The 26,652-nt window shown below is 41.7% G+C and overlaps 1 protein-coding gene across 5 annotated transcripts; it reads left to right on the forward strand.

Annotated features, from left to right (window-relative positions):
* On the forward strand, positions 1-26,058 carry sf1 (splicing factor 1). Of its 5 annotated transcripts, XM_022235375.2 has the most exons (14): positions 1-360; positions 4,238-4,366; positions 8,802-8,874; positions 11,998-12,150; positions 12,471-12,560; positions 12,723-12,906; positions 16,636-16,754; positions 17,192-17,441; positions 18,058-18,234; positions 18,859-19,264; positions 19,754-19,912; positions 21,018-21,083; positions 23,175-23,231; positions 23,832-26,058. In XM_022235375.2, the coding sequence occupies exons 1-14, from the start codon at positions 120-122 to the stop codon at positions 24,203-24,205; spliced, it is 2,478 nt and encodes an 825-aa protein (XP_022091067.2). In that variant the 5' UTR covers positions 1-119; the 3' UTR covers positions 24,206-26,058. The 5 variants fall into 5 exon arrangements, with proteins under 5 accessions (XP_022091067.2, XP_086989289.1, XP_022091068.2 ...); XM_087133163.1 differs by lacking the exon at positions 23,175-23,231; XM_022235376.2 differs by lacking the exon at positions 21,018-21,083.
* The last annotated feature ends 594 nt before the right edge of the window (positions 26,059-26,652 follow it).

Below are 26,652 nucleotides of genomic sequence, written 5' to 3' on the forward strand. Positions count from 1 at the left end.
GCAGCTTCAGCGCCATGTTTTTCGTCTTCTTTTCTTTCATGTTGCGAGTGCGACGCTTATCGTTAAATTTGCGGCTTTTTCACATTAAATAGTTGTTGTTGAGGCTATAAATCAGCTAAATGGCAGGAACAGGGGCGAATAGTATACCTCTGGGTACCCTGCATCCCATTTTACGGGGTCAAAAGGCACCTGGCATGGCTGGAGGTGGTTTAACGGGCCCGATAGGCGGCGGCGGTGAGAGCTCCATGTTGAATGCTGCGAGAGAAGCTGCTGCTAGAGTCACGGCGAATATCATGGGGAAGCGCCCAGCGCCAGCAGGGCCGTCACCCAGTGGGCCTGGGGGCCCTGGAAAGTCCATAGGTACTTAAGTTTGACAACAATATTAGAGTAGTCCTACTTCTTTAGTTGTTTGTGTACTTAGTGTAGCGTGTAGATGCACCATGTCCACACTAAGATTAGAATCTGGGCCTCATTTTGTACCCGGGACAACTCGTACCCCAGTCAACTCGTGCCCTAGTCAATTCATTCCCGAGTCAATTCGTACCTCAGACAATTCATACCCTTGTATCAATGGATAATGGCTGCTTGCTTGCAAAGAATCAACTTTTTAATTAATTTTAATTGATTAATAATGTTCCACAATCCTCTCCTTCACTTAAAAAATCCTTGTAAGTTGGGCCACCGCGTGAACCAAAATTAGTTTTCCTTCCTGAGTTGCCTTTGACTGAGCACGAGTCCTACTCTGATCAATATTCAATCAAAATCTTTGCACGGCCATTTCTGACATCATTGGCCTAATATGGAACATAAGGGCATGGCTACCGGAGATTGGGAAACATAATGCTACATGTAAGTTGGAATAAACATAAGCACAATTGGATGTAGTGAGAATTTGGAAGTCTTAGAATTGTTGTGCAGAGGAAATGCCATATGTTGCGTGTTCTCGGTTGATCAATAGTGATATCTTACCACGTGCTTTTTACAACCATGCGTGATGCAGGGCCATCGTAAGTTTATAGCACATGTCCGGAACGTCAGAGCGGTACTGTTGCGTTATCCATTTTTTGTTGTGTTTGCTTTTTTATCATGTTTTCTTGCGTGCATCTGTGCACTACCAATGTCATGTCATATTAAAACTGAACATCCGAACCGACCAGTTTGGTTCGGTTCAAAAGTGCAATGTTCGACGATTTGGTTCGGTTTGACGGTTTGGCTGCAGCACTATTGTAACGTATGGAGTATGAGTTGCCCTGGGTACAAGTAGTCCTGGGTACGAGTTGACGTGGGTACGAGATGACCTGGGTACGAATTGACTTGGGCGGGAGTTTGGGGGTATGACTATGAGCTGACCTGGGTATGAGTTGTCCCGGGTACGAGTTGACTTGATGTCCATTAGCCCCAGACTGGGAGCCAGTCTACTGGACTCCCTGCGTATCCTACGAGATATATATGCAACCATACGTATGAAGCCAAACCACGATGGTTGTGTTTGTATTGCGCATGCCCAATGTGTATTAAACTTACGTTGCTGCCGTTCATCGTTATATCAACAGTAAAAACACCATCAATTTGTGTGAATTGCAGTAGTCAAGCGGTTACGGCATAATGATTTGTGATGCAAGGTGTGTGGGTTCGAATCACGGGTCGGAATTGTGGGCAGGGAGGTTTTTTTTTTTAAGGAAAGTAAAGCCCGAATGCTATTGGAGCCTAATTTCACACGTGAAGTTTTTATGGTTGGTTGAGCATCTAGATGTCATCCATTGTGCATGGTTGTGAACCGTGGTTTGGCTTCATATGTGTGATTGCATATATAGCTCTATCCTACCGGTAGGCCCCCACAGCGGTCCATTAAAAAAGTGGGGACTCAGCGAAAATGCCTTCTATGAAACCCCCTTTGCATTTACGGATCACTCACCCATCAATTCTCTGATGTATTAATTTGGGCGATTTCCAATTCGTAGAAGTCCTTGAAATTTTGTTTTTGATTTGGGCCATTCGTCTACTACAACGATTAACTTTGATGGCTGACTGATGCCAGACACAGTCGGGATCTCTTTTCTTTGGTCTGGGAACCAGACAGCGTTAGAGACCATGATCCAAACTGCTGTTTTATCAGCAACTGTGTATCGCTCGTAATGAAGCCTTGTACGTGTATGTATGCGTGAATGCAATGAACGTGTTGAAAACAACAGCCGTCGGTTATTTTCCATTTCATGGGTGCGCGTCATCATCGTGTGGGATGGGGATTGGATAAGTGAATGGTATGCGCTCCACACATGCGACGCAGTTTGGCAATGAGTTAAGACTCGATTCCAAGCATCGTATGCATTTTGGTTCATCATTCATCAGCGTTCATTGGCAGTGTTATGCTCTGGGGATCTACGTAATAACTCTGTGTGGTTCCCAGACCAAAGAGATCCTGACTGTATTTGGCATCGGTTAGCCATCGGGAGTTAATCACTGTAGTAAACATGGTAAATGGACGGCCCAAATCAAAACAAAAATTTCATGAACTTCTGCGACTGGGAAATCGCCCAAAGTAATAAATCAGATAATTGATGGGTTGAGTGATCCGTAACTGCAAAAGGGGTTTCATAGAAGGCATTTTCGCTGAGTCCCCACTTTTTTAATGGACCACTGTGGGGCCTACATGTACATGTAGGATATGGAGGGAGTCTAGCAGACTGGCCCCCAGTCTGGGGCTAGCCCCACACTACATGAAGCTCTACTAAGTGGAGCGTTAGTATTCCTCTTTTTCGATTTTGGACGGGATCGGTCATGCTAACGCTCCACGACTCTACATATAGTCAAGTGAGAATGGTTCTCAAAAATTCCAAAGAATCACCCAAAACATCTTTTTCACCACCTAATGTCTGTTGTGGAAGTTTCATTTAATTTTGGTGCATTTTGCCGATATTCTGGTAACTTTTTGTTGATTTTTTGAAGAATTCTTTTTTCAAATCTCTGATTGCAATGTTTCTTAAACTTAGTATTAGCATTCCCCAGTAAAATAGGAGCGTATTGATTGCATATTGGAGGATTTTCAACGTGTAGGGGTATTGTCCCGATATGCTTTTGAATGCCTGGCTAGAGCACTGGACATAGCCCTACTAGCAATTTTTATTTCCACAATTTATAGTACATGTAGGTTGTGCATAGGAAAGAGTTACGCCGTCTGTGCGCGTACTTAACCAATCACGTACGCAAATTATATTGTGGTACTCCAGACTTGTCCTGCGATTTACTTGGACATTGGTAGTCTGGTTCCTGGACCTGAAAATTCTAACGACGAACCCAGCATACAAAAAATCACAGGCATGTGAATAATTGAGTCTGGAAAATAGATTTCGCCGCGCCGTGCACGTTGTGTTAACTGCTGCAACGCACGCGTAGTGACCATGACATTGCTAGCCAGATCACTTGTTCTTTAGCCATGTCATCTGCATTCGGTGTTTCTTTTACACAGTGGCACGTCTTAGAGTCTCTAAATTAAGATAAAACTACTTTTGAATTAGAAGTACTTGTACTCGTACTCAGAATTAGAAGTACTTGTACTCGTACTCGGAAGTGCAAGTACTTGTACTCGGAAACCAGTACTTGTAGTCGGCTGGCAAAGTACTCGACCTGTCTTTGTACTCCGCAGTCAAAGTACTCGAAAAAAAGTACTCGACTACAACACTCGTTTTTAGTCTGCCTTCATGTACAAGAATTGTAATATCGCAGCATTTCAAAGTGTGTAGATAAACATAAAGGATATCCATTCTCTTCACAGCTCTACAGCACAGCATTCAGTGCAGCCCGCCATATAAATCCCAACATCCACACAGCATGTTTGGGCCCTGGATTCAGCAGAAGAACACACCCTAGGCTGCCATTAAAAATAAATTACTTCTGGGATTACAAGCTGGAATCTGCAATGGTGCATTGAGTGTGGGAAAAGACCGCATCAAAAAGTTTTCTGACTACTAATCCTTCACATACAGTATTCAAGTGACATACATGTAGAACAAAGTTTACTAGAAACAAATTAAAATAACATATATGAACAGGAAAACATGGGGAACAAGTTTATTATAGAGTGCAGGTTTGGGATCCAAGCCCACTTGGAAAAAAGGAGACATTCTCTCTTTTAGAGGGCAGATTTTGTCTCCAAAGAAAGGGACTTCTCTGAGTTTGACAAGTCTCTGAGCTCTGATGTAAACCTCTACTACTAAATGTTTTATTTATTTGCATGCAGATTCCACCAACTGGCCTCCCGACAAGAAACGGAAAAGAAGTCGTTGGGGCGGGGAGGAAACTAAGCCAACTGGTGTGGCGTCCATCATTCCTTCTGGGCTCAGCAAAGACCAGGAAAAGCAGGTTTTGTGTAAGTATTCACTCTGGTTTTTTTTTTGCAATTTTGAATCTGGGTATGCCAAATGAAACATGAATTGCCTACAAATACATGTATCCTATGATTGTTTTTATTTACCACAAGAATTTTGTTCATTGTGAAATGGGTTAACTAACAGTGTTCTCCATAAGGAGTTTTAGTAGGGCAGGCCGCCTTGCTATAATTTTCTGCCACCTCGCTAAAGTTTTGCCACCCGGCCAAACTATTCACTGCCCTGCTATTTTTTTCCATTGGGTTTCCCCATTTTTCTCTGTCTTCACTGTTCATCGAAGTACATGTATGAGGAGGTTTAGCACACTGAGAAACAAACATGATGGGTTGCCAGTATCAACATTCATCAGTATTGCTGTAGCGTTTATGATTGAAGTGCCCAGCAAATGCCTCATCAAAGAGCAACTACAATCTCTCATTATGAAATCGGCTATAACAAAATTCTGGTTATCATGCTTATAACAAAAACATACTGTTGGTCCTTGTGAAAATATGCACATTCCTATGGGGAGAAAATCTGTCATAACATTGTACAGAATACTTTTACACTGGAAGGTTTTTGTGACTTAACGGGTAAAACGCATTGTTGGTGACCCATTAACAAGTGTTTATAAATCCTGGAACACATAATTGCAAGCAGAGTTAGTCATCAATAGGTGTCTCCTGTGTGTATTGTTTAATCTTGGCCCGATTTAGAATCTTTTCTGTGTAGGTGGTTTTTGTTGGTACCTACATGTATGGTCGCTAATCGTCTGCTGTGGTTACCAACTACAGCCAGTCATCAAATGCATTGCCTCGTTGATGCATGCCAGTGAATCTTGCCAGACAGAAATAAAGAACCAGTGATTGATTTCTAAAAGGATTTTGTCAGTTTCAGACTCCTCTAAAAATAAGGCCATTAACCCCAAACCCCCATTAAATGACTGAATCCCCCAAAATCCAAACTTTCCCAGAGCCCTGTTGTGGGCCCTGGACACCACATTGTAAAGGCCTTGCTCTTAGCACTTGCATTGCCTGCCACCCTGCTAAAATTTGATGCTGTGGAGAACACTGAACAGCTCTGTTGAACTTGTTTGAAATGTTGACCTTGATTTTCCTCAGTCCATATTCATCAATCTTGTTGCTTTGTAATTTAAAGATAGTCTTAATTTTGCAAGGTTTACTAGCGAGTGTCATGTCGGGATGTTCGCATGCAGCATCTTGCATAAAATTTGAGTCATGACAGACTTAAAATCTCACCGTGGATTGAGTATTACATTGTGCATTCTCACACTTCTATTTTTCTAACAAGAGTTGACAATTGAAGCAATCATTGTTAAGGTGACATCTGTGATGCGTAATTTGTTTGATGTTTACATGATAAATACAGCTGCATCACATTCCTATTAATGAATTATAACCATAAACTGTTTTATTGTTTTTTTCACATAGATGTCGCATTTATTGTCTTTCATTTCATCTTTTGTTATGTGGAAATTACTTTGTCTGAGAAATGGTGTCTTGTACATCCATCAGTTGTAAGATGCACCCTTGGACCCCAGGGACATGTGCCTCAGTTCTTGCAGGCGGGTCAACATTTGGAGAGTAATGATGCATGAATTACCATACACACTTTTGATTCATCAACTCTGAAAAGTGATGCACAAATGAGTTCCCAGTCTTCCTAGCGGCTTGTGCCACAATTTTTCTCTGGTCACCTGTCTACATGCCAGTACATTCTTATCGGTCTTTTTGGACGCATTTTTTACATTTTCGCAGCAGAAACTGCAGATGGCTGGTGTGGCTCCCATTACAATGCATGCTATGGGCCAGATGTACATGTTTGCATGGAGAAAATGTTTCCGAGACCTGATGTTTACCTTACGAATCATATCGCTCCAAAAATAAGTGATTTTTAGTGTGTGTCGTTCTGTAATACGCTTGGGCGGTTCCACCGTTTACGGAGCCAGTTGCGGTTCCACATAAATACCCGGTTCCGAGTTATAGCGGTACACGGTTCAGGGTAATTTAAAGAAAAACATTTGTAACAAAGTTAAGGTCAAAGGTTTTTCTATGTCTGCCATTAGTGTGTCCTTGTAAAATCATTGAATTTGCGAAGTTGGCAATAAAATCTGTTTGTCTGCCGTATGTCTGTTTGCAAGAACTTCTTGGAGCTTGGATCTGACTCATGGAGGAATAAGAGCTCATGTCTGACTTAAGGAGTTAAAATTTGCGCCGGCTATCAGTCTCCGGACTTGAGCTGCTGAGGCAGAGCCGTAAAGTACACTGTGTACACGTTAAGTACATATACATGTACGGTACATGTGCGTACCGTACGTTGTACACCGTACACCTACATGTACATGTATCATGTACATATTGATAGCTGTCTTGCCTACTGGCGCCACATAGCCCAGCCCATTGGCCGCAAAAACAAAGCACCCGGCTTGCCACTCTAGACTTGCCTCAACACGTTATACATGTACATGAATGTCTTCATATTTCGCTGTGGTCCAAATCCTCCATGGGTACCCGGATCTGAAAAATACCCAGTATTGATACCCGGTGCCGGTTCCTGATGTTGGAACCGGGTAGAACTGGGTACCTGCTGGAACCGCCCAAGCTTATTCTGTAATTGGTTTTGCAATGTAGATATTGAAACTTGTGTGTGCATAAAATGTGCCACATCTATTTCACGATGCACCCATACACAGCGTAATATTCAGAAACATCACTCTTCATGCACCCCTTTGTCATCATCTGACTGACTATGAAACTGCCACAGTACATTTGCCCCAGGGGTCTGAGGGTACAGGTACATGCACCGGTATGTCTTACATTCATGACATTTGATATACTGTATGTACCGGTAGATGCTTTATTGAAAAAGATTTAGTGTCTTGAAGAAAAAGCTACCAGTCCTTAGTGAAACATATTGAAGATTGGAGGGCTATTTTTCTGACATTTCCCCATGTCTTTAATAGCATGTAACATTCCTACATACATGTACATTTACAACTGCATTTTTTTTAACTACAAAATCCCACTTTCATCATTTCCTTACCCCACCCCTCCCCCAAAAAGTCAAGGTCGTGTCATTGCCAACAACTCGGTACACTGCATGTGACTTTCTAGAACTTCAATGAGTTGATCTTTGTTTCTCTCTAGTCTTTCATTGTTGGTAGTGTTTGTTAAGAAATGCTTTCTACCCACTCATTGATTTTGTACGTAAAGAACAACCCTGTTACAACAAAATGTTTGGTACAGTGGTCGTTTCGTGTAGCAATTTTCAGTCACTGATGCGCCTCTTCTTGGCTCAGGCCAATTCGTACATGTTGTGGCCCGCCTCATGAATGTTTTGCAAGAGGATTTTGGGCAACTTACAGAATATCAAGACAAAAGTGAATGACACCAAGATAAATGCATGTTGTTGAACTTCATATTTCACCTTGTAGGTACATGTACATGTACCGGTACCGTAGTTCTCACTGGAAGTTGAATTGCATACTGAAATCGAGTTTTTTAGGAGTTTTCCTTGAGTCATCTCTTGAAAATCACATGTTGTGCAGCCTAAGTCAGGAACGTAAGAAATGCCAGGCAAACGCTGTGGAAAATGATGAAAGCAAGCAAAATCTGCATACTTTTTCCTGTTTTGATAAATATTTTCAAGGTAACAAGGCTTGCCTTTGCAAGCAAGATAAGACAAAGCAAGAGTTTTTGTATCAGAATCACCGTTAGTACATGTTCATGTACTAGGTGCATGGCCTAGGCAGCAGTCAGTCAATATGGCCGCCTGTGCACAAATGCAAATCTCATACCAATAAATGTAACTGAAAGTGCCACATGTGGACCGATGTTTCTTTGCAGTTAATATGACTCTCGAGTTGTTATGTTCAGTCACCCAAAAGGTTTTTCATGGTTAAAGCAAATTTTTAATGATCGGTAAAAGTGCACAGAAAATTTGTTTGGTATGGTATAGTGGAATTGTCCTGTAATTATAATGTTGGATGTTACCGTTTACCCAAACTTACCCTGCTGTTAAAGAAACGTGTACCCACCACTGCTGCCCCATGACAAATTTTGTTGAATATTTAATATCGATCCTCCTAGATCTTTCAAAGTCTAACAGGAAGGTTCAGAGGACTGGAGAGATTTAAAAGACCAACCAACACACACATCACTTTTCATAACGCTATAAAATTTTGGACATAAAAGGTAAATAAAAGTACTAAGAGTGTGCTGTTGGTTTCCATCAAAGTGAAGGATGTTGAAGGGATTTAATACATGTAAGTAAGGTCCCTAGTCAAAATATGCAAGGCAGCTAGTGTAAATGGTCAGTGCAAGACAAAATTGTGAATTAATTTTGACATTTTTGTTCTTAAACCAGTTCATATTATTTTCTGTTTTTTCCTTTCTAACCTTTCACACAACTCCACAGTGCACTTGCAGGTTGAAGAGATCAGCCGTCAGCTCCGTTCTGGAGATCTGGGAATCCCGCCTCCCGAGGATAGGTTTGTGCTTCTCACCCAAAGCGTAACCTTTTCTTTTAAACCGCTTTTCTCTTCTCAATTTGTCACTTCTTTTGCATCGATGGCAGTTGAGAATGTTGGCATTTCAAGATTTTTGTCTGTTGGTTACTGAATGCCTTATTTGCAGAAGCCATAGATCTATGCATTTGTACGTATGATATAAACAAGTTTGAAAAGATCCCTACTTGGCCACAGTACTGCGTTACTTGTGCAATTGAAATAAATCAATTTAAAGTGAAAACAGTTCATAGAAGAATAGAGTGATACGTGTACAGTATCTACTGCAGCAATAACAGAAATTGTTTCAAAGAGGTGCCAAGGTTTGAACAATTGTCTCCGATAATAACATATTGTGAATTGTATTCTGAAGAATTTTCTTTGTTAAATTCAGTAAAACAAAATTTGCAGTGATATGTCACAAAGCTTCACAAAATATGAAACAATCAGAAATGAGGTAGCTGTTATTACCAGGATTCAACTTAAAAATACAAGAAATTCTGAAAGTACCTTTCGTTGAAATTGGTGTTATCCTGATTGTTGATAATTTGTGAAGACTTGAGACTCTTATGTGTTAAAGGAGCAAGATAAAATAGCAGATCTCAATGACGGATTAAAGATCACAGTAAATTTGGAAAAATACTATTCTGTAGAGATCACAGTTGCCCTTTTCATCACTAAGGCAACAATGACTCGGAGAGCTAGTGCTGGCATTTATCCACAGGAGTCGTTGCTGGCATTCAGTGAAATGTATTGTTCTGCTTATAACCCATTTTTTCATGTCAGTCCGGCGACTGTCCTGTCGGGCAAAATTAACAAGCGTTTTCCCCTGGAGATCAGTCCAAATGCCAGACAACCCTTTTCTGCTGCCAGGAGGGAAAGGCTGGATTATAGGTACACCCACCCCCCCTTTTTGTAAAACAAGCTTTCCTCTCTTTTTACATGAATAATAACCTGATTGTAATTGTATTTCTGTTATTATTCATTATCCAGCGAACCTAATCTTTCTCTTTTGAAAGGTTGGCTATGCTGTCTGTCTCTCCGCCGTTAAACGTCGGCTGCTGCCACCACCTCTTCAATCACAATGTCCATTTTGAATAATCACCATGAAAATTAACCATTTTGTTCCCAACGGCAGCCTGTGGCAGGCCAGATGGAAATCACAGAGAGAAAAAAAAAATTAACCACATCTTATTTTCCCCCTGAAACGTCAATAACCATCATTTTGTTCCTTGTGATTCCCAAGGAGAGACTCAATTGCTTGACCTTAATTTTCTTCAGGGGATCAAAGAAGTGCCTTGGCTTCTTAACTAGACATCAGTTTCCTTCCCTAAAAAGGGAAAAAATTGCACACCTGACACAGTACACTCCCCATTTTAGCATTTCCTTACCCCTGTGAAAATACATGTACATGTATAACCCTGACTTTACTTTGATTGAGTACAGCCTCTGAGTATCAGCCACTGAGTTTTGCTTAAAAAACTCTGTCCACACCAGTATAGTGTCTAGGTGAAACAAAGTCAACCTCTGGAGTCAATTTCACTAAGCAATATGTTAAGAAATATGCACGCTGACAATATTTGGTCAGGGAAAGCAGGTTATCAGCCAAACAGCCGCACAATGTAATGTGCCTTTGGTTGGTTACGTACTTGAGTACTGTTTCGCAGTTGAGTGAAATTATGTTTGGATTTGCTGGGTAAATTCAAAACTACATGAATTGAGCCTAGCTGTCATTACTCCTCACAGAGCTTTGCATGTCCAATTTGGGCTGGCTGTGAACGGAGAATGTGCTATTTGCATATGCCACTCAGTGTTAGATTTTGTTTCTTGATGCAAATCTAGGCTTTCAACACTTTCCCCTTAATAAAATTCACTGCTTTCACAAGAGCGTAGGAACCTAAATGAAGATACATGTACAAAAAAGTCACAGTAACAGCGTTGTGAATTTCTTCACAGACTTGAACACTTGAATAATTTTTTTGTACATGAGTGAGGTAATAGGCTTAACTTTATTGTTTGACTGGAATGCATGCATGTTTATTAATCTTTGGCCTATTCAATCTAACAGCAGTCAACAGTCAAATTCTTACTTTGGCCATGTTGACCAGAGCAGCGAACAAAAAGCCCTTTGTTTGACCTTTTGCTTTTCACTGGAATCCAGGAGGGTTGTCATATTCTGTGGGAGTCCCTGCTTTGGCTGGGAGAAAGCAGAACGGTGTTTATTGTTGAATTGTACCTCAGTCTGTACACAGTTTCTAGGTTAGAATTGGAGTTACGTAGGTTGTAGGAGTCTCCACATGCTCAGTTTAGATTTGTACCCTGCATTGGCAGGTAGAGGCTGCTGGTCCACGCTGATCTCAAAACCACCCTCTTGCGTGTGGCCATTACACATACATGTAGTAGACTGTGATCAGTTTAGAACAAGTTTGATCAGGAGTTATTGGTTATCTCCTAATTGATACATGGAATGCCTTGTTCCTGTGCACTGGTTTGAAAAAGTCAGAACCTGCAGTTTGACTACATGTATGTCAAGCACATAATAGTACTCCACTGTCCAAGTGCCCTGCTATCCACAACAATGCATGTGGCCACGAATGACCAGTGGTGCAACAGACCCTCATAGGCTGGTCCCCAAACAGCTGATCAGACTGTGCAAGTCATGGTCAGGAGTATGTTAAGTGAAACCAACTCAGACTATGGTTAATCATTTGTGCTTGATTAGACTTGGCATCCACTTGTGGCAACTGCAGCCGTAGTCCTTTAGTATTCCCGAACAAAATCGAACACATTCATGTAGGGGTTCAACTTGCAACCAGTGGTCTCGGCACTGGACCCAATTTCCTGGAACACAAAAGAAGGCTTTGCAACTGTATCTGTTTAGCAAACCTCGGTTGGAAACCAGTCACGAGTAGTACATACCGGTATGGGTATATCATGATATAATGGCTGGTAATCCACCAGGGTTTCTGCTATTAGCATGTATTTTTGTCCTCAGCAAATTTCAGTTTCAAGCATCTCTAAGAAGTTGGGCCCAGGTCAACTCATATGTATTAACAGCTGGAGTATTCTCCTAGCACTTTTTTTTTTCATGTGGTCTTTCTTTGGCAGGTCACCGTCGCCAGAGCCTGTCTACAATCATGAGGGGAAGCGCCTCAACACGCGGGAATACCGAACCCGCAAGAAGCTGGAGGAACAACGCCATATTCTCATCCAGGAGGCTATGCTGCTCAACCCGGACTATAAGCCGCCTGCAGATTACAAGTATGTGCCATGTAGTTTTCCAGTTCCACACTCCAGACGCTTCACATTAAGCCAATTTGTTACTTCATTAAAAGCAGGGTGTTTCAAGAAGAAAGCACCTGACGTCATGCTTGTATGAACATGTTCTTGTATTGGTATGTGCGTTAGCATACAACTGTGCTGATGGGGATCGACCTTGCTTACGTGTACTGATCTCAAATGATTTGTGATGCACTTTGCTTTGTGCGTGTGTAGTTTGAATACCAAACTTACTCATTTGCCGTAACTGCCTGTGTGATTTTTGTACCCCCTAATTTCCATCATTTGCTTGGTTCTTTTAGGCCTCCAGTTCAACGTGTGAGTGATCGAGTCATGATCCCGCAGGATGACCACCCAGACATCAACTTTGTTGGACTTTTAATCGGGCCACGGTAGGACATAAGACATTGTCTTTTGCAGTAGTTTTTCTTGAGTCAGTAGGATCAGTCACTAGGTAGCTTGGCTTTGCCCAAATGTTAACGGGTAAATGGTCTCAAGGTGTTAGACACTGTGTAAGTTACCTCCTTAAAAATGATATCACAATTTATTTACAGTGGAAACACTCTGAAGAAACTGGAAAAAGATACAGGAACCAAGGTCATGATCAGGGGCAAAGGGTCGGTCAAGGAGGGCAAAGTGGGCCGCAAAGATGGTCAGCCCCTTCCTGGCGAAGATGAACCCCTCCACGCCCTGGTAACGGCCAACACCTCAGAAGCCGTCAAGAAAGCTGTCGACCAGGTAAGCTGATTTGAGTGTTGAATTGTTCTTGTCCTGGTCCAATTTTGTGGACTTGACTGCCTCTCGGAAATGGCCGTCAGTGGGAGGTACATGTAGCTGTAGCCAATGGTTTTCATAGGCGCACACGTTATTCTCAGCCCTAACTGGTTGAGATGGCTTTTAAAATGAAATTGATGCACATGGCTTGTTACTGTTCTCTGTTAATTTTGGCTCGGAGCATAAACTTGTTCAGCAGCTCTGTAAAATCCGGCCTATATAAAGTGATATACTTGTATGTATGTGTATCTATATTATTGGGAAGGGCAGAATAAATTTGTTTATATGGGCAAATAAAATTTGTCACCTTGGATGCTTGGAAATTCTTGATGCAAAAATGGTGTTTGCTGTGACACTGTTGCTTTTATGCAATAAATACCTGTTTTTCACGTGCTCAGTGTTTCTTTGCTGTCATGCAACCAGTTTTCATTAATTGCATGCCACACCTGTTTGTTCCTTGCAACAAATTCATGCTTCTATCACAAGACTTTGTTTTCTAATGTCAATTTATGTTGCTCGTGATAATAAATGTGAAGTCTAAGGTGCAGGTTGAGTACCTCTAGACTTTTGAAGTAAACTTTTGTCTAGTTTCAGTTGGTGTTCATCTTTCATTCCTGAAAAAAGGACCAACGAATTTCACAGCGCCCATTTATGCCCCATGAAAATAATTTCCGGTTTCTCATCAGACTTATTTGAAAAGTTCACTGAAGTATAGAGCCCCCCCTCCCTCCTCCAGAAGTAAATGTATCTAACTCTGCCTCCAGTGTAGTTTTGAGGCTTCAGATTGAATGATAATCAGGTACATAGCCCTCTATTTCTGCCAGCAAATGTTTACTGTAGAACATTTCATGTCTTAAGAATTTGGAGAAATCAGGGCCCAATTTTATGGCGCTGCTGACCGCAGCATTCCACGCTTACGATCTCCATTCTGCGCCAATGGTGCTAGCACAAAATTTCTGTGCTAACCTTTCAAGCACAGAATCCTTACATGTAGTTACGGGATGTACACATGCACACAAGTCAAAATTCCTTGCTAACCGTAAGCGTAGAATTTTCTGCTATGGTAAGTGCCGATTTTTTGCTTGCAGTAAGCAGCACCATGACATTGGGCCCCAATCACCTGTCTGAAATTTAAGCAACCTGTTATTCAGACTAGTACACTTCTGCCCTCCTGTTGCCTTCCAAACTGAGTAAGATCCTGACTTCATATCGTAATTAGTAATTAAACACTCCAAATTCAGCTGTGAAAGTTGCTGGATAATTCATTGTAAATGGAAGTTTTATATAAATAAAAGGAAATGGACGCAGCACCGGTTGTGGAATGCAGATGCAGATTAGGAACTGGGAATTATGTCATGTGATCTTATGCTTACTGTCCCATGCTGCCCTTTACACTTCCTCAAGAAAATACACAAACCTTTCCTGCATGAACAATAATACCCAATTCAAAATGTTAATGTAATGGAAGAAGTGCCTGCATATGCTCACATTTTTGTTTGATGTTTGTGCATTTTTTTCCTCAATCGTGGCACATTTTAAATGCACCTTCCTAAAACATTCCATAGCAGTCAGTGTTAACGAATGTAATGTTGGCCATTAAGTAAAAAATCCATGTTTCTCATGTTGAGTCACATTTCCTGAAGTTAAAAAAGAAGAGAGTTAAATTTTTTTGTGTGACTACAGTAAGTTAGATACATTTATACAAGGAAATGGCATTTGGGATTAAAAAAAAACCTTATTTCCTTGTAAATCCTGGCTGCAATTGGGAGAAAAAAAAGTAAATCATGATAAATTATGATAAATTTTTTTGCTTACTGGCTGCATGACTTGATTATGTTCAACACCATTTCTGCTTTTCTCCACAGGCCAGGAACCCCCAGTGTGCATGATTCTTGCGTCATCCACATTTGATTTGATCATGGTCATTATGCAGTGTTTCAGTTTATTTATGTTGAATCTGAGCCCCCATCAACTGATCACCAAATACCTTGCAAATTGCAACCAATTGGAACCAGCTATAATGAGAGCAATGTTGAATGCAATACAGTGCTGCACCTTGCCAAAGAGAATGTTGTGTTTCATGGTTCTTCAATAGCTTAAAGGGTAGCTGCAATCATTTTTTTGTAATACAGCCCTTCAAAATGCACCTTTGTGTCTCAGTTAACCTTTTTTTCAACTTTGGCCTCACTACTTCAACGGGTATTTTGCTGCTTGTTGAGTTTTTAGGCTAATGAGTATTCCATATTTATGAGCAAAACTGTGATGTCATCCCAGAACGAAAGTCTAAATTTTACACTGGCTTTTACACAAAAAGTCATGCATTTTTGTAGATTTTGGTGGACTAAATTTTTTCTTCTTTGTCAATTACTGTTGGTCATTATGCAGCAACACCCTCGTCAGTTGTCCAGGAAAGCATGGATAATTTTAAGTGTTTAAACAAAAAAGTGCATTTTCAGTGCAATTTTGGGAACATGAAAGAGTTCATATATGTACATTGAAAAAGAACACAAAGTTGCAGAAAAGTTGTGTCAAAAAAATTCACTGCGGCTACACTTTAAAGTCTGATCATACAGGGGAAATTTTCTGATCATAACTTTCTAAAGATGACACCTCATCTGGCCTTGACAAACAAAAGATTAAAAGCAGCTGATTCCTGAGTACTCCCTTGTCAAATTTTCACCCTCTGTCATTACTAACTGTATAATTACCAGCCCCTACACTACGCATATGCGTGGCATACCTTGCCGTTTGTGTTCACCAGATGGGTCATTCAGTGAGGTAGGGGCAAGATTTGATGGTGCTTGTTACATGCACAACTTTTACCACTTGTCATGACCAGTAGAGTAGGTCATTTGCTCTGTAAAAATAATACACACGTCTGCATTCAATCTTGTAAGATGTATATCAATGTCAATTTGGAAGCCACATGCAGGGAAATAGCTGTTCATTTTTACGAAACCCATGTAACAATTGACACTGTCACAAATTGTGCCCCAGCCTCATGGAATGACCCAGATACATCCAACAGTGTACACCTTCAGACCACTGTTGCATTGTGTGTTGCACTTTGCTTGGGTTTGGTTACAACTTGTATTGCTCAGTTGGAACTCGGGACATTGGAAGTGTGTGGGAATGTCATGAAATGGCTAGTTCAAAATTTCAGTGTCCTGACTTTCAAGAAGGGACGTAGAGCAATCGGCTGATGGCAAAATAGGTTACCAACCAAGACACACCGTTCACAGCAGTCCACACTGGCTCTTGGCCAGGTGTGTCACCCGCTTGTGTACTAACCCCCTCTTGCTCCACAGTAACTCCGCCCCTTGTCGCCAATATCTCTCCTCCCCCACTAGATCAGGTACATCATCAACAATGGCATAGAGGCGCCAGAGGGTCACAACGAGCTCAAACGGTCGCAGTTGCGCGAGCTCGCCGCCCTCAATGGAACCCTCCGCGACGCTGATGTCTCAAGGTATCTTGAGTGTCAAACTGGAAAGAAAAAGTGATGTGTCAGTCTGTGCTTGCGTACTTATAGTTCCCCCTTTTTTTTTTCTTGTTTCTTTCATTCCTACACCTGTCCTTCTTCCCACTACACCATCTCTTCTTTGATGTTGTGCGGTCGCCTTTCTTTGGTGTTGCCCCGACCCCTTTCCCTTCCTTTTTTTTTTCTCCGTTGCCTTGGTGGTGGTTTTGTAGATCCGTGAGATTATCAAGCAGGGAATTGAGACGCCCGAGGGGCAGAATGATCTGAGAAGGATGCAGCTGCGTGAGCTCGCTCGTCTCAACGGTACACTGCGAGACGAGGACACCACAAGGTTTGTTTGGGACCAAGAAGGGGGATGGTTAATGCCCCCACCCATGAAAAATAGTAATCCTCGGTGGGAAATATGGGATCTGGAAGTGCATTTAAACAGGGCAATTTTCTACTCACAAGCTCACTCCAGTGAGCGCCACCTTGAAATGGCAAGTTACATATTTCATAAATGATGACATGGATTCACGCAAAGCAGGTTTCCCATGCAAAACGACCATTTTTAACCACTGGCAGAAACTCTCAAAACAAGCCAAGAGGTATGTTACTGAACAAAACAATTCCTAAAATTTTATCCAATTTCCTTGAAATGCACACTGTACCTGTAAGATACAAAAATAAATAGGTTTTAACTTTCTAAAGCCTTCATTTTTTCATCAAGTGTTTGATTTGATGCAAGTGACTGTACTCTTTGAAACATGGCGCTTTTTTTTGTTACAGATGTTCCAATTGCGGCGCCCTCACACATCGTACCTGGCAGTGCCCTGAGAAACAGAACATCACCAGTACCATCGTCTGTTCCCTGTGTGGTGGCACGGGCCACCTTGCGCAGGACTGCCGTGCCAAGCTGGACGGTAGTGGGATGGGCGGTCCCATGGGTGGTGGGGGTGGACCCTTGGGTGGGCCCAATGGTGCCCCACCCCGGATGGCAGGCCCTAGTGCAGCCGAGAAGGCCAAGATGGACTCGGAGGTAGGGATAGCATAGATTTGCGTGTGACCTTTACTCCCTCGGGGATGGGTATAATCATTGCAGCACTGTGTGACACCTCAGTGCATGTCTGGGATAAGTGGTCATTGGTGTAATCTGTCATGCTCTGACACTGAACCAACTGAACCAGACTTGCACAGTGTGATGGTAAGGTGAGGGGGTCGTTCCATTATTCAGAACAGTTGCACAGGGGTGGACCATTACTGCATTATTGACCATTGTGTGATGTGTCACAAAGTAATGTCATGGATATTGCATGGTGTTAATTTAGGAGACGGCAAAATCTCCATTTCTACCTCATCTTTTCTCTTCAGAAACTAAACCTAATTGGAAAAGGGATAATAAGGTTGATATTTTAATGAAAATTTAAAGTGTATTTTTTGTGGTAAATAAGCCTTCAAAATGTCACAGCATGGACTACGACTCTTCTGTTTCACAATTTTAAACTTCATGTTATCAGTTTTTTTATCAGTGAGAGCAACTCGTTGGAAAGCTTATGTTAGCACACTATAATTGTAGTTAAGAAAGTTCCGTTTAGGAGTGCCACAGCCATTGATGCAATGACTTCAAAGACTGTTCTCGCCTCTCCCACCCGCAGTATATGTCCCTCATGGCAGAGCTCGGTGAAGGACCACCCCCGTTGGAGCCCAAGATGAACATGCCTCCGCCCCCTCACAGCCAGCAAGGCCCGCCCAACATGGGTGGACCCAGGCCACTTCTGTCCACCCCGCCCAACCAGCATAACCAGAATCATCAGAATCATCCCCGCCCGCTGGTGAGTGACACTGCTTTGATAAACATCAATTAAAAAAAAAAAAATCGGAATACATAATTCTGTTGGCATGCGCAAATGGTTGGATTCTGTTTCATAGTGTTGATTCTGTGAATTCCGTCTGTTTTCCATGATCGCGGAAAATCTTTGACTCTACAGTTACAATAAATAGTTAACTTTTGTATGAAACCTTTTTTTAAGCAAACCTGTTCCTTTTTCAAGTGCTACCATATGTGCTGAACATGTGCATAAAATTATTCCAAAAAAAAAAAACCTTCCTATTTCCCATTGTTTCCAAAAGCAAAATTTTAATCCCATGTTCAGAAATAAGCAGCTTTGATGTAGATGATGCGTGTTTGCTGCCTTTGCCAGTTCAAGCATTGTTGAAATTTGCATAGGGATAATGGTCGGAGCCAGACTACAACTCTCCGTTCTACACATGCCTGGACGGATATTGTGTTTCCACTTATAATCAGGGCACCTTAACATCCAATCACCTTTGGTGGGACTTGGTTTGAAGATTTTGTGGGTGAAGTAATTGCAGGATGTATGATTGATTCAAGGTTGTGTGTGCATGCATCAAGCTCATCACTAGTTGATACTGTTATGCTGTTTCTACTGTTGCAGATGGGGCAGAATTTTCAGCCCCATTGGATGAACAAGGACCACCATGGACCCCCTGGTCAGAACAAGCCCCCGAGTCTGCTGGGCATCCCTCCTCCTCCCCACCACCACCGTGGGCCCCCAGGAGGCGGAGGTGGTCCCCCGGGACCACCTGGCCATCCCTCAGGCCCTCCACCTCCCAATTTTGGTGGCCCGCCTCCCCCTGGCGGACCCCCCGGCCAGTTTGGTATGAATCCGCCTCCCCCGGGACTATTACCCCCGCCAGGCATGATGCAGCCCCCTCCAGGCATGATGAATATGCCGCCCCACGGCATGGGGGGTGGGAACCCGCCCCCATGGGGGATGCCTCCACCGCCACCGGCCTCACAGCAGCAGACAGCAACAAGTACCATTCCCACATCTGCAACAGGTACACTGCTCTGGCTTTTACAAGTGATGAAGTGTAACAACCTTACATGACCTTTCTCCTTCAGAAACAGTGCAGAATTTAATTTTCCTTCTTTACACCGACAGTCAATTCAAAAACACCATCTTTCATGTTCTAGTCTCTTCGTTTTACCTGGTGGCACATCATCAATATGGCCTGATCAACATCAGGAGACAACATAGTCACTGAAGCATGAAGTAAATGAAATCCCCAATGTCTGATTAATCCTCTCCACACAAAAATTCTTGTGACATTTAAAAGAGTTAATACTAATGTACCAGTGTTCAGAATGATCTAGCGGTGCATTTTCATGACCCGTCATTGAATTTTCTATGCAATTTCCAGTCTCCTTAACCGACACCATAAAGAAAAGGGGTCGGTGTGATTGTTTACACTTCATACATTGTAGTTTACAGTACATACGGGTGATAATTTGTAACTAATCTGTCAACTTCTCTATCTGTTTGATAGCTATGCCGACACTGGCTGGCATGCAAGCACTGGCCATGCCCGTACCTCCTCCACCCACGTCACTCCTGGCCGCACCCCCGCCTCCACCTCCGAGCAGTGATCCACCCCCTCCACCACAGCCCACATCAGCCGCCCCATGGCAAGTCCAAACAAGTGCAGGTAAGAATGGGAAACTAGTAAGCTTGCAACCGTAAGAGAACTTGTTCACTATTCATGAAATTGTGGCGAATGAAGAGGAATTTTACAGTGGGTAGGGTAAGTGTGGGTATACCCGATTGGGGGGAGAACCCCATCAGCCAAGATTTTTTTCATATAGTAGGGCCTACAGACTGTGACGTGAATGAAATGAATAGAGTGTAGGCCCTACTATATGAAAAAAATCACGGCTGATCGGGTTCTCCCGCCGATCGGGTATACCCACACTTACCCTAAGCATCTAAAATGCAATGTGCTCAGTAAAAACGCTTCATGTGGGAGCATACATTTGTCTCAACAGGCAGCATGTTGGTTTTATTCATGCCGACAAGTTTTCTGAAAAGAGAAAAAAAATTGGTGAGAAGCTCACGACTTACAAGTTATCCGTCATGTCAGTTTAAATGAGAAGACCTGCATGTATTTAGCAATTGAAGAGTAAAAATTTCATCTAAAGTTGATATTGAGGGAACATCTCAAAAGTTGGAGTGTTTACATTTCCTTTGGATTGTTCCTTTATGGAACACTGTGTGCTCCAGATGGGAATGCACTTACTGTATTCCATTAGCAATATGCCATTCCTGTTCAAGCTTGGACTCAAGGACTATTACCATTTGGGAAGAGGGGGGGACTTGCCAGAGTTTAGAACTCACCTATGCAAAGATGCATTCTTGACACAGTTGTCTTATCAGTCAAAACCAGTCACATTTCCCATATGTGTCTGTGTACTGGGGGAAATCAAGTGGAAGGATTTTTTTACTGTTTTTGACGTTTACAGCAAAAGGAAGGTTGGTTAGAGAAGCTCCCTGACATCTACAGATTTTGGATGTATTTCGTTTGGGCTTGGTAGTATTTCGTTTTGTTTCCGTATGACTTGAATTTTGCTGGAGTGGGACACACAATTATTCAGAGTATAAGGCCCTTTTGTGGGTAAGCCAAGACCCCCCAAAGAGCTGGTGAATTTCAGACAGACCGTAATGACATTCTTAGCCCTACATGTGTAGCTGTATGTTGCATGGAAGTTTTTTGACCAAGTATGGTCAGGGTTAAACCATCATCCTTCTCTCCATAGGCGGGAGACCGGTGGTCTCAACTACCGGCCTGGCGACCTCGCCACCATGGCAGCGCCTTGCTCAAGGTATTGGACGTTGCCTGAAAGCTCTGAAACAAAAATGCATGCAAAATACCCCTCACCTTCTTTCTTCAATTGTAGTGTGTCATGCTTGACTGAAAGGGTTTTTTGGGGGCCGTATATTACTGGGCATTCGCTTCAGCTCGAATTCAACAACTGACTGTCTAATGCTCCCAATAAGTTTCGAAAGTTGACAGGTTAAGCTTGAATGACTTGCACAGCTTTTGTAAAAGTCCCGGCACACAACCATCTAACAAACTTTGCTACTTTAAATTCAAATGTTTTGATATTTTGCCCACAGATTTAGCACATGTATACTTCAGAATCCTTTGACGTAGTCTTCTACAGAGCACTATGCCACTCCAAAAGTCTTTGTCGATCTTTTTTCACGGTAAACCCAGCCCAAGCATTTGATATTAACCATGCTTCACTGCACTCAGCATCTGGCATGTTTGGTGCTGCAGTGAACCTGTTGCAGTTTTTGACTGCTAAGCCTTCCCACACGAGAGTCTGAATGGTTTTTGTATCCCTTTACATATTTGCGGTCAACTTTGGGTTGATAGTGGAGTTGGTAGAAGTGCTTATACGTTCAGCTGATTCTGTCAGATACTTGATATAAAACAAGACAGTGCAGTAGGTTGTCTGCCGTTGTGAAGAAAAATGACAAACTTCTGTATTTTGTATGTTTGCTGGTTTGATTCCTTTGAATCAAACCAGCATTAGTAACCAGTTTATTATTTACTCAAGAAAAATAACGACAAGCTTTTCTCCATCCGCAGAAGAAGTAATAGTGAATGCCTGTGTTTTCCCTCATCACCCCAGCATATATTGTCTTAGCAGTTTTTGTTCTTTTGCATGCTGTTTCTTTTCTGAATTTCATGCTTAACAGAAATCCATGCTTCTGTGGTTTGCAATTTTGCAGGTGCACCCTGACCTCTGAACATTTGTAGGTGTCTGAAACTCCAATATTTTCCAGGGTTTAGAATGCAGAAGAAATACATGTGTGCAAACATCCTACTGATGCAAATTATACCCAGTCTTTGGGGTGTAACGGCACATTTTCAGTTTCTTTTGACACTTCAATACCTAAAACAGGTGGAATTGTGAATGCTGCCAGCAGCAACAAATTTACCAAATTATCTCGATTTCAGACCTGGAATCTCTGAATACTTGGTGAATTTACCTTTCCCCTCAGAAATAGGGTTATCAAATTTGGTCATGGTTTGGTTTCTTGTGTGATTTCTCGTTGATGACTGCGCAGGGGTACACCATTTTAGTGTTTGCATGGGGCCTGAAATTACCCTGTTAATGTAACCTTGCTTAGAATGTAATTTCATTTGTGCAGATTTATTAGTTTAATTCATTCAACAAAGTTCATTTGTTTTTGGAAGCATGGCTTTTCGTCTGTCTGTAGTCTTGTAACCACCATCCTCAAAGGCTAGAGGAGCTCAAGGTCTGCTGAAAACTGATGCCCTTGGAAATTCAAACAAGTTGATCAACTCGTTAAGTCATTTTAGATTCTACTGTTGAAGTATAGAGGACCCATCTGGATTTTGGCAAATAGCTAACCATTTAATAGAAGACATCATGTGTTTAAGACAAACGCACCAGCCATGCAGTGCTTGCCCTGCTGTGATGCATTCCAGCTTGTGTTGTGGATTTCCCTTCCACTATTCAACATTAAAAAAAAAATCAATTAGCGTAGTTTTGCAGAGTGGAAATGCCTGAAGCTAATATAAGCAGATTGATTTCCAGTACAAGTCTTACCCCATTTTACAGGTTTGCATCGGTACACATCTGATTGTCAGACTACGCACAGCGAACTGTTTGAATTCCCTCCGAAATCATTGTTGATTGGACACAAGTCACATCTATGCTGAACAATTGCTTCTCTGTTTCCTTTCTGTTCGGTATATTTTTGGGGACCAATTTGACCGTATCATATTTACTACAAATTTGCCTTGCAGGGATATGACAGATGTCTGGAAAAGGTCCATATAAGTGTTGTAAAAAAATTTTTTGGGCACCATACCAAAGTGCTCTATGGTCTGTTCTGCTTCATTCTAACCTATGACACATTGTTTTCCTTTGTTCCAGAGGGAGGGCTGTCAGTTGGCGTATCAGTGGCAAATCTGCCATGGCATCAGCCCACAGGTACTCTCCTGCCATGTAATGAACTGCTTTGTCTTGTTTGTTCTTGCCTGTGTTTATGGGAAGATTACAAACCTGTTTTCTTTCAGTTACAGATGTTCTGGTATGGTGCTAAAATCCTGTGACTTTCATTCACCATTAATTCGGATACAGCAGGTTTTTGGGGTTATAACTGAAATTTCTGACCCCATAGTCGAATTAACACTTCATATCTTTTAATCCTGCATAGGAGTTTTCCTGAAGCACATGTTTTTCCCTTTTTAACTGTCTTGTCGTTTAGATTTGCCGTCGTGTAACTTTTTTGCAGATCATTTAATTCCTCTTTGTTTTCAAATCCCTTCTTTTCTTCTTCGCAAACAATGAGATAAACAGAACTAGGAATGGGATTTCCTCCTCTTATTCCCAGTGTTTAAGTTGAGAGCATACCATTTTCAGTTGTGCCAGCACCAGCTTTGTGGATGTAACTCGATTGCAGAATTGTTTTTACATTTAATCATTGTTAGGGTGTGGGCTTCAAAGAAGATGTATTAAAATCAAAGACTGCACAAGTGTTTGTGATCACAAATTTGAGAAATTGACAGGCATCTTTTGTGTTCTTTGTAGCTCCGACAACCACAGCCAGCGCCGTGAGTGCAGCAGCTTGGCAACAGCTCCTGCAACAGCAACAACAACAACAGCAGCAGCAACAGCCACAGGTCTCTACGGTGACTACCCAAGCAACTGGCTCTCAGGCATCACTGACTGTGCCGCCTCCGCCCCTGCAGTGGGCAGCGGTTCCACCCCCACCCCCGATGCAGTCTCCGCCCCCGATGGCTGCGCCCCCACAGTCGGCCCCCTTGCCCACGTTCCAGCCTCCCATGCCACAGGGTCCCCCACCCCCATTACCCGGACAGATGGCCTTCAGTCAGCCCCCACCCCCACTGTCTCAGATGCCTCCAGCCCTCGGTCAGCCACCCCCACCTCCGCCCCCTTCTTAACTTGAATGTGCAGAAAATGGTAGCAGGGTCTTCGATCACATCTTGGGAACCCAAGTACGAATTTTGATTGTAAAAGTCTGTTTGTATACTAAAATTAGTTTGTATTCAAATATTACTGATTATTACATCTTGCTAGACGTATGGTTTAGTAATCACATCAATGGATCAAGGCTATTGTTAACTTTGGAGGACTTTGTTGTCTGATTCTCAGTATAGAGTAAGATACAAGGCTAGTTAATGGTCAGTTGAGGAAGATGGAGTTGGTCATGGCTTAGACTCCATCTCCAGCTGAAGGACTTGCCAACCTTATAAACCAAGCCTCGTAACTTTCCTGACCTCCTGAACTCAACATTTTGCATTGAAACCTGTATTCTGTGCGTTTAAATCATCAACATCCGGCTGTAAACATGTAAATCATATTTTGGCTGGTAATCTGTTCATCTTGTTCTTACCATGTTTATTTGAAGTTTACAAACTTTCAGTTCTTACCTCCATTAAATTGGCCAATACATGTATTTATGAATGTGGCCACCTAAGTTAGGAAAACGATCACTTTGTATAAACTGTATAGTTCGATAATCCTATTTTAAGTCTTTTACCCTTCCGTTTGGTTATTGAATGTAAATGCGTTGATTGCACACTTTCATTTATGTGCATTGAAATGAAATTGTTTCTTGAGCATCGTGGAGGTCAATTTGTGGGTAAGGTCATTGACCTTTTCAGTGGGTACATTTAGGTTTAAAATTTGGGGGGGGAGTGGATTACATTGTAGTGTATTTTTAGAAGCTTTCAAAACATTTGAAGTCATACTGGAACATTTGAAATCTCACAAATTTTGTTTCCAATTTTCATTTAACATAAGAAATTAAGGCCCAAGGAATTATACCATTGCCTTAGCCTGCAGTGAGCTGACGAGCATATACACACTTCTTCAAGAGAAGTGGTGTTCTTACTTATCCTGTCTGCAGTTCCTGGCCTCTTTTCAATTTCAGTGTAAAAATGTGGCCCAGATCTTTGATTAATATGACTTCACATTGGCCAGAGAAGTTTTAAAAGTAAAAGGCTGTTCTAAAAGTATGGGTTTTTTTTCATCTTCAACAAGGTTTTTGTATTTGTAGCACATGTATATTGCTTGCTTTTAGAAGGCAGTTCTCCACATGGTTTTATGTCCGACAATGCATTTTGTCCCATACCCCCAGTGGTGCTCCTCTGCCCCCCAGTGGTTGGCATGGAGATATGAAATGCTGTGCACAACTCCACGAATAGCTGCAATAGGTTGTGGGACTCCTACCAGACTTGTATTGTGAACACGTGGACGTCACAGATAACTGCTGGTTTGCCCTTTTGCTGATGCTTATTTTATAATCCATGTAAATGAAAACCCTGAATGGAACATCTGTTTCTCGCCTTAGTGGTACAGTTTGTCTGCATTGGGGCATGCACACTGCAGATTTGTCTTATACAACAAAGTTAACATCCTTTTATTAATAGAACAGTCCTTTCGGAATCTAAACAACACTTTTTGTGCCTTCTGTTTTTTATTTAGTTTGTTTGCTTTTTAAGATTCAACTGTTTATCATTCAAAAGCTAGTCTTGGATTGAATGTGATTTAATTAAACTAGGATGGGCATGGAATTCAGACCAATTGAATTTGTAGACTGATGAAACATGTTGGAACTATTTTCTGAAGTACAATTTGTGTTAATTTGTTAAGATTTCTTTAGAATGTTCCTTTTCATGAAATAACTCGAATTGCATTGTGGAATGGTTAATTTGAACTCGTGTACAGTTTTCAGCATCCATGGAATGTCCAATATTGGCCAATTAAAAAAAATGACTAAAATACGAAATAATTCAGAACATCGTTCTCTTTTTCTGTGTTGAGCCCCAAAACCCAATTATTGATTTAAAAGTGATAATGACTTGAAAAGATACAAAACTCCTGAGAAATAGTCATGTCACAGATTAAATTTTATTGTGGCTGGCAACTGAATTGGTACTTAATGCCCCTGAAACATCTGAAAACAGAATCTTCTTGATCCGTTCTTTTTTATTGTCTGATGACCGGAATCAGAAAAGCGGCTCCTATTAGAAAAGTTTATTGACTTTGCTGAACCATACAACCTCGTAGTGCATCATATACTACTCAAGAAAAGTTTAAGGACCACGTTTTCTTAATTTGTAATCTTTTTCCAAGCACTGAGTGGGGTCAAGTTCTTTTATTTTTAGTTTGTCTAGATGGCGTTCTCACTGGAATAAAAAAGTTTTAAAAATGTTTCAAAACATAAAATGCACATTTCAGCAGAAAAACATCTTATACAACAAAATAAAATATAAACTGGTCCTTCACTTTCTTTGAGTAGTGCACAGGCACGGCAGATCTATATATGACCGCGGCTAAATTTGCTCCAGATAGGACTGAACGCCAACTGAACAATTCAACGGGC

This window comes from Acanthaster planci, linkage group LG02 (assembly GCF_054643075.1).
Source record: "Acanthaster planci isolate LZ-2023a linkage group LG02, COTS_SCS, whole genome shotgun sequence".
Taxonomy (NCBI): domain Eukaryota; kingdom Metazoa; phylum Echinodermata; class Asteroidea; order Valvatida; family Acanthasteridae; genus Acanthaster; species Acanthaster planci.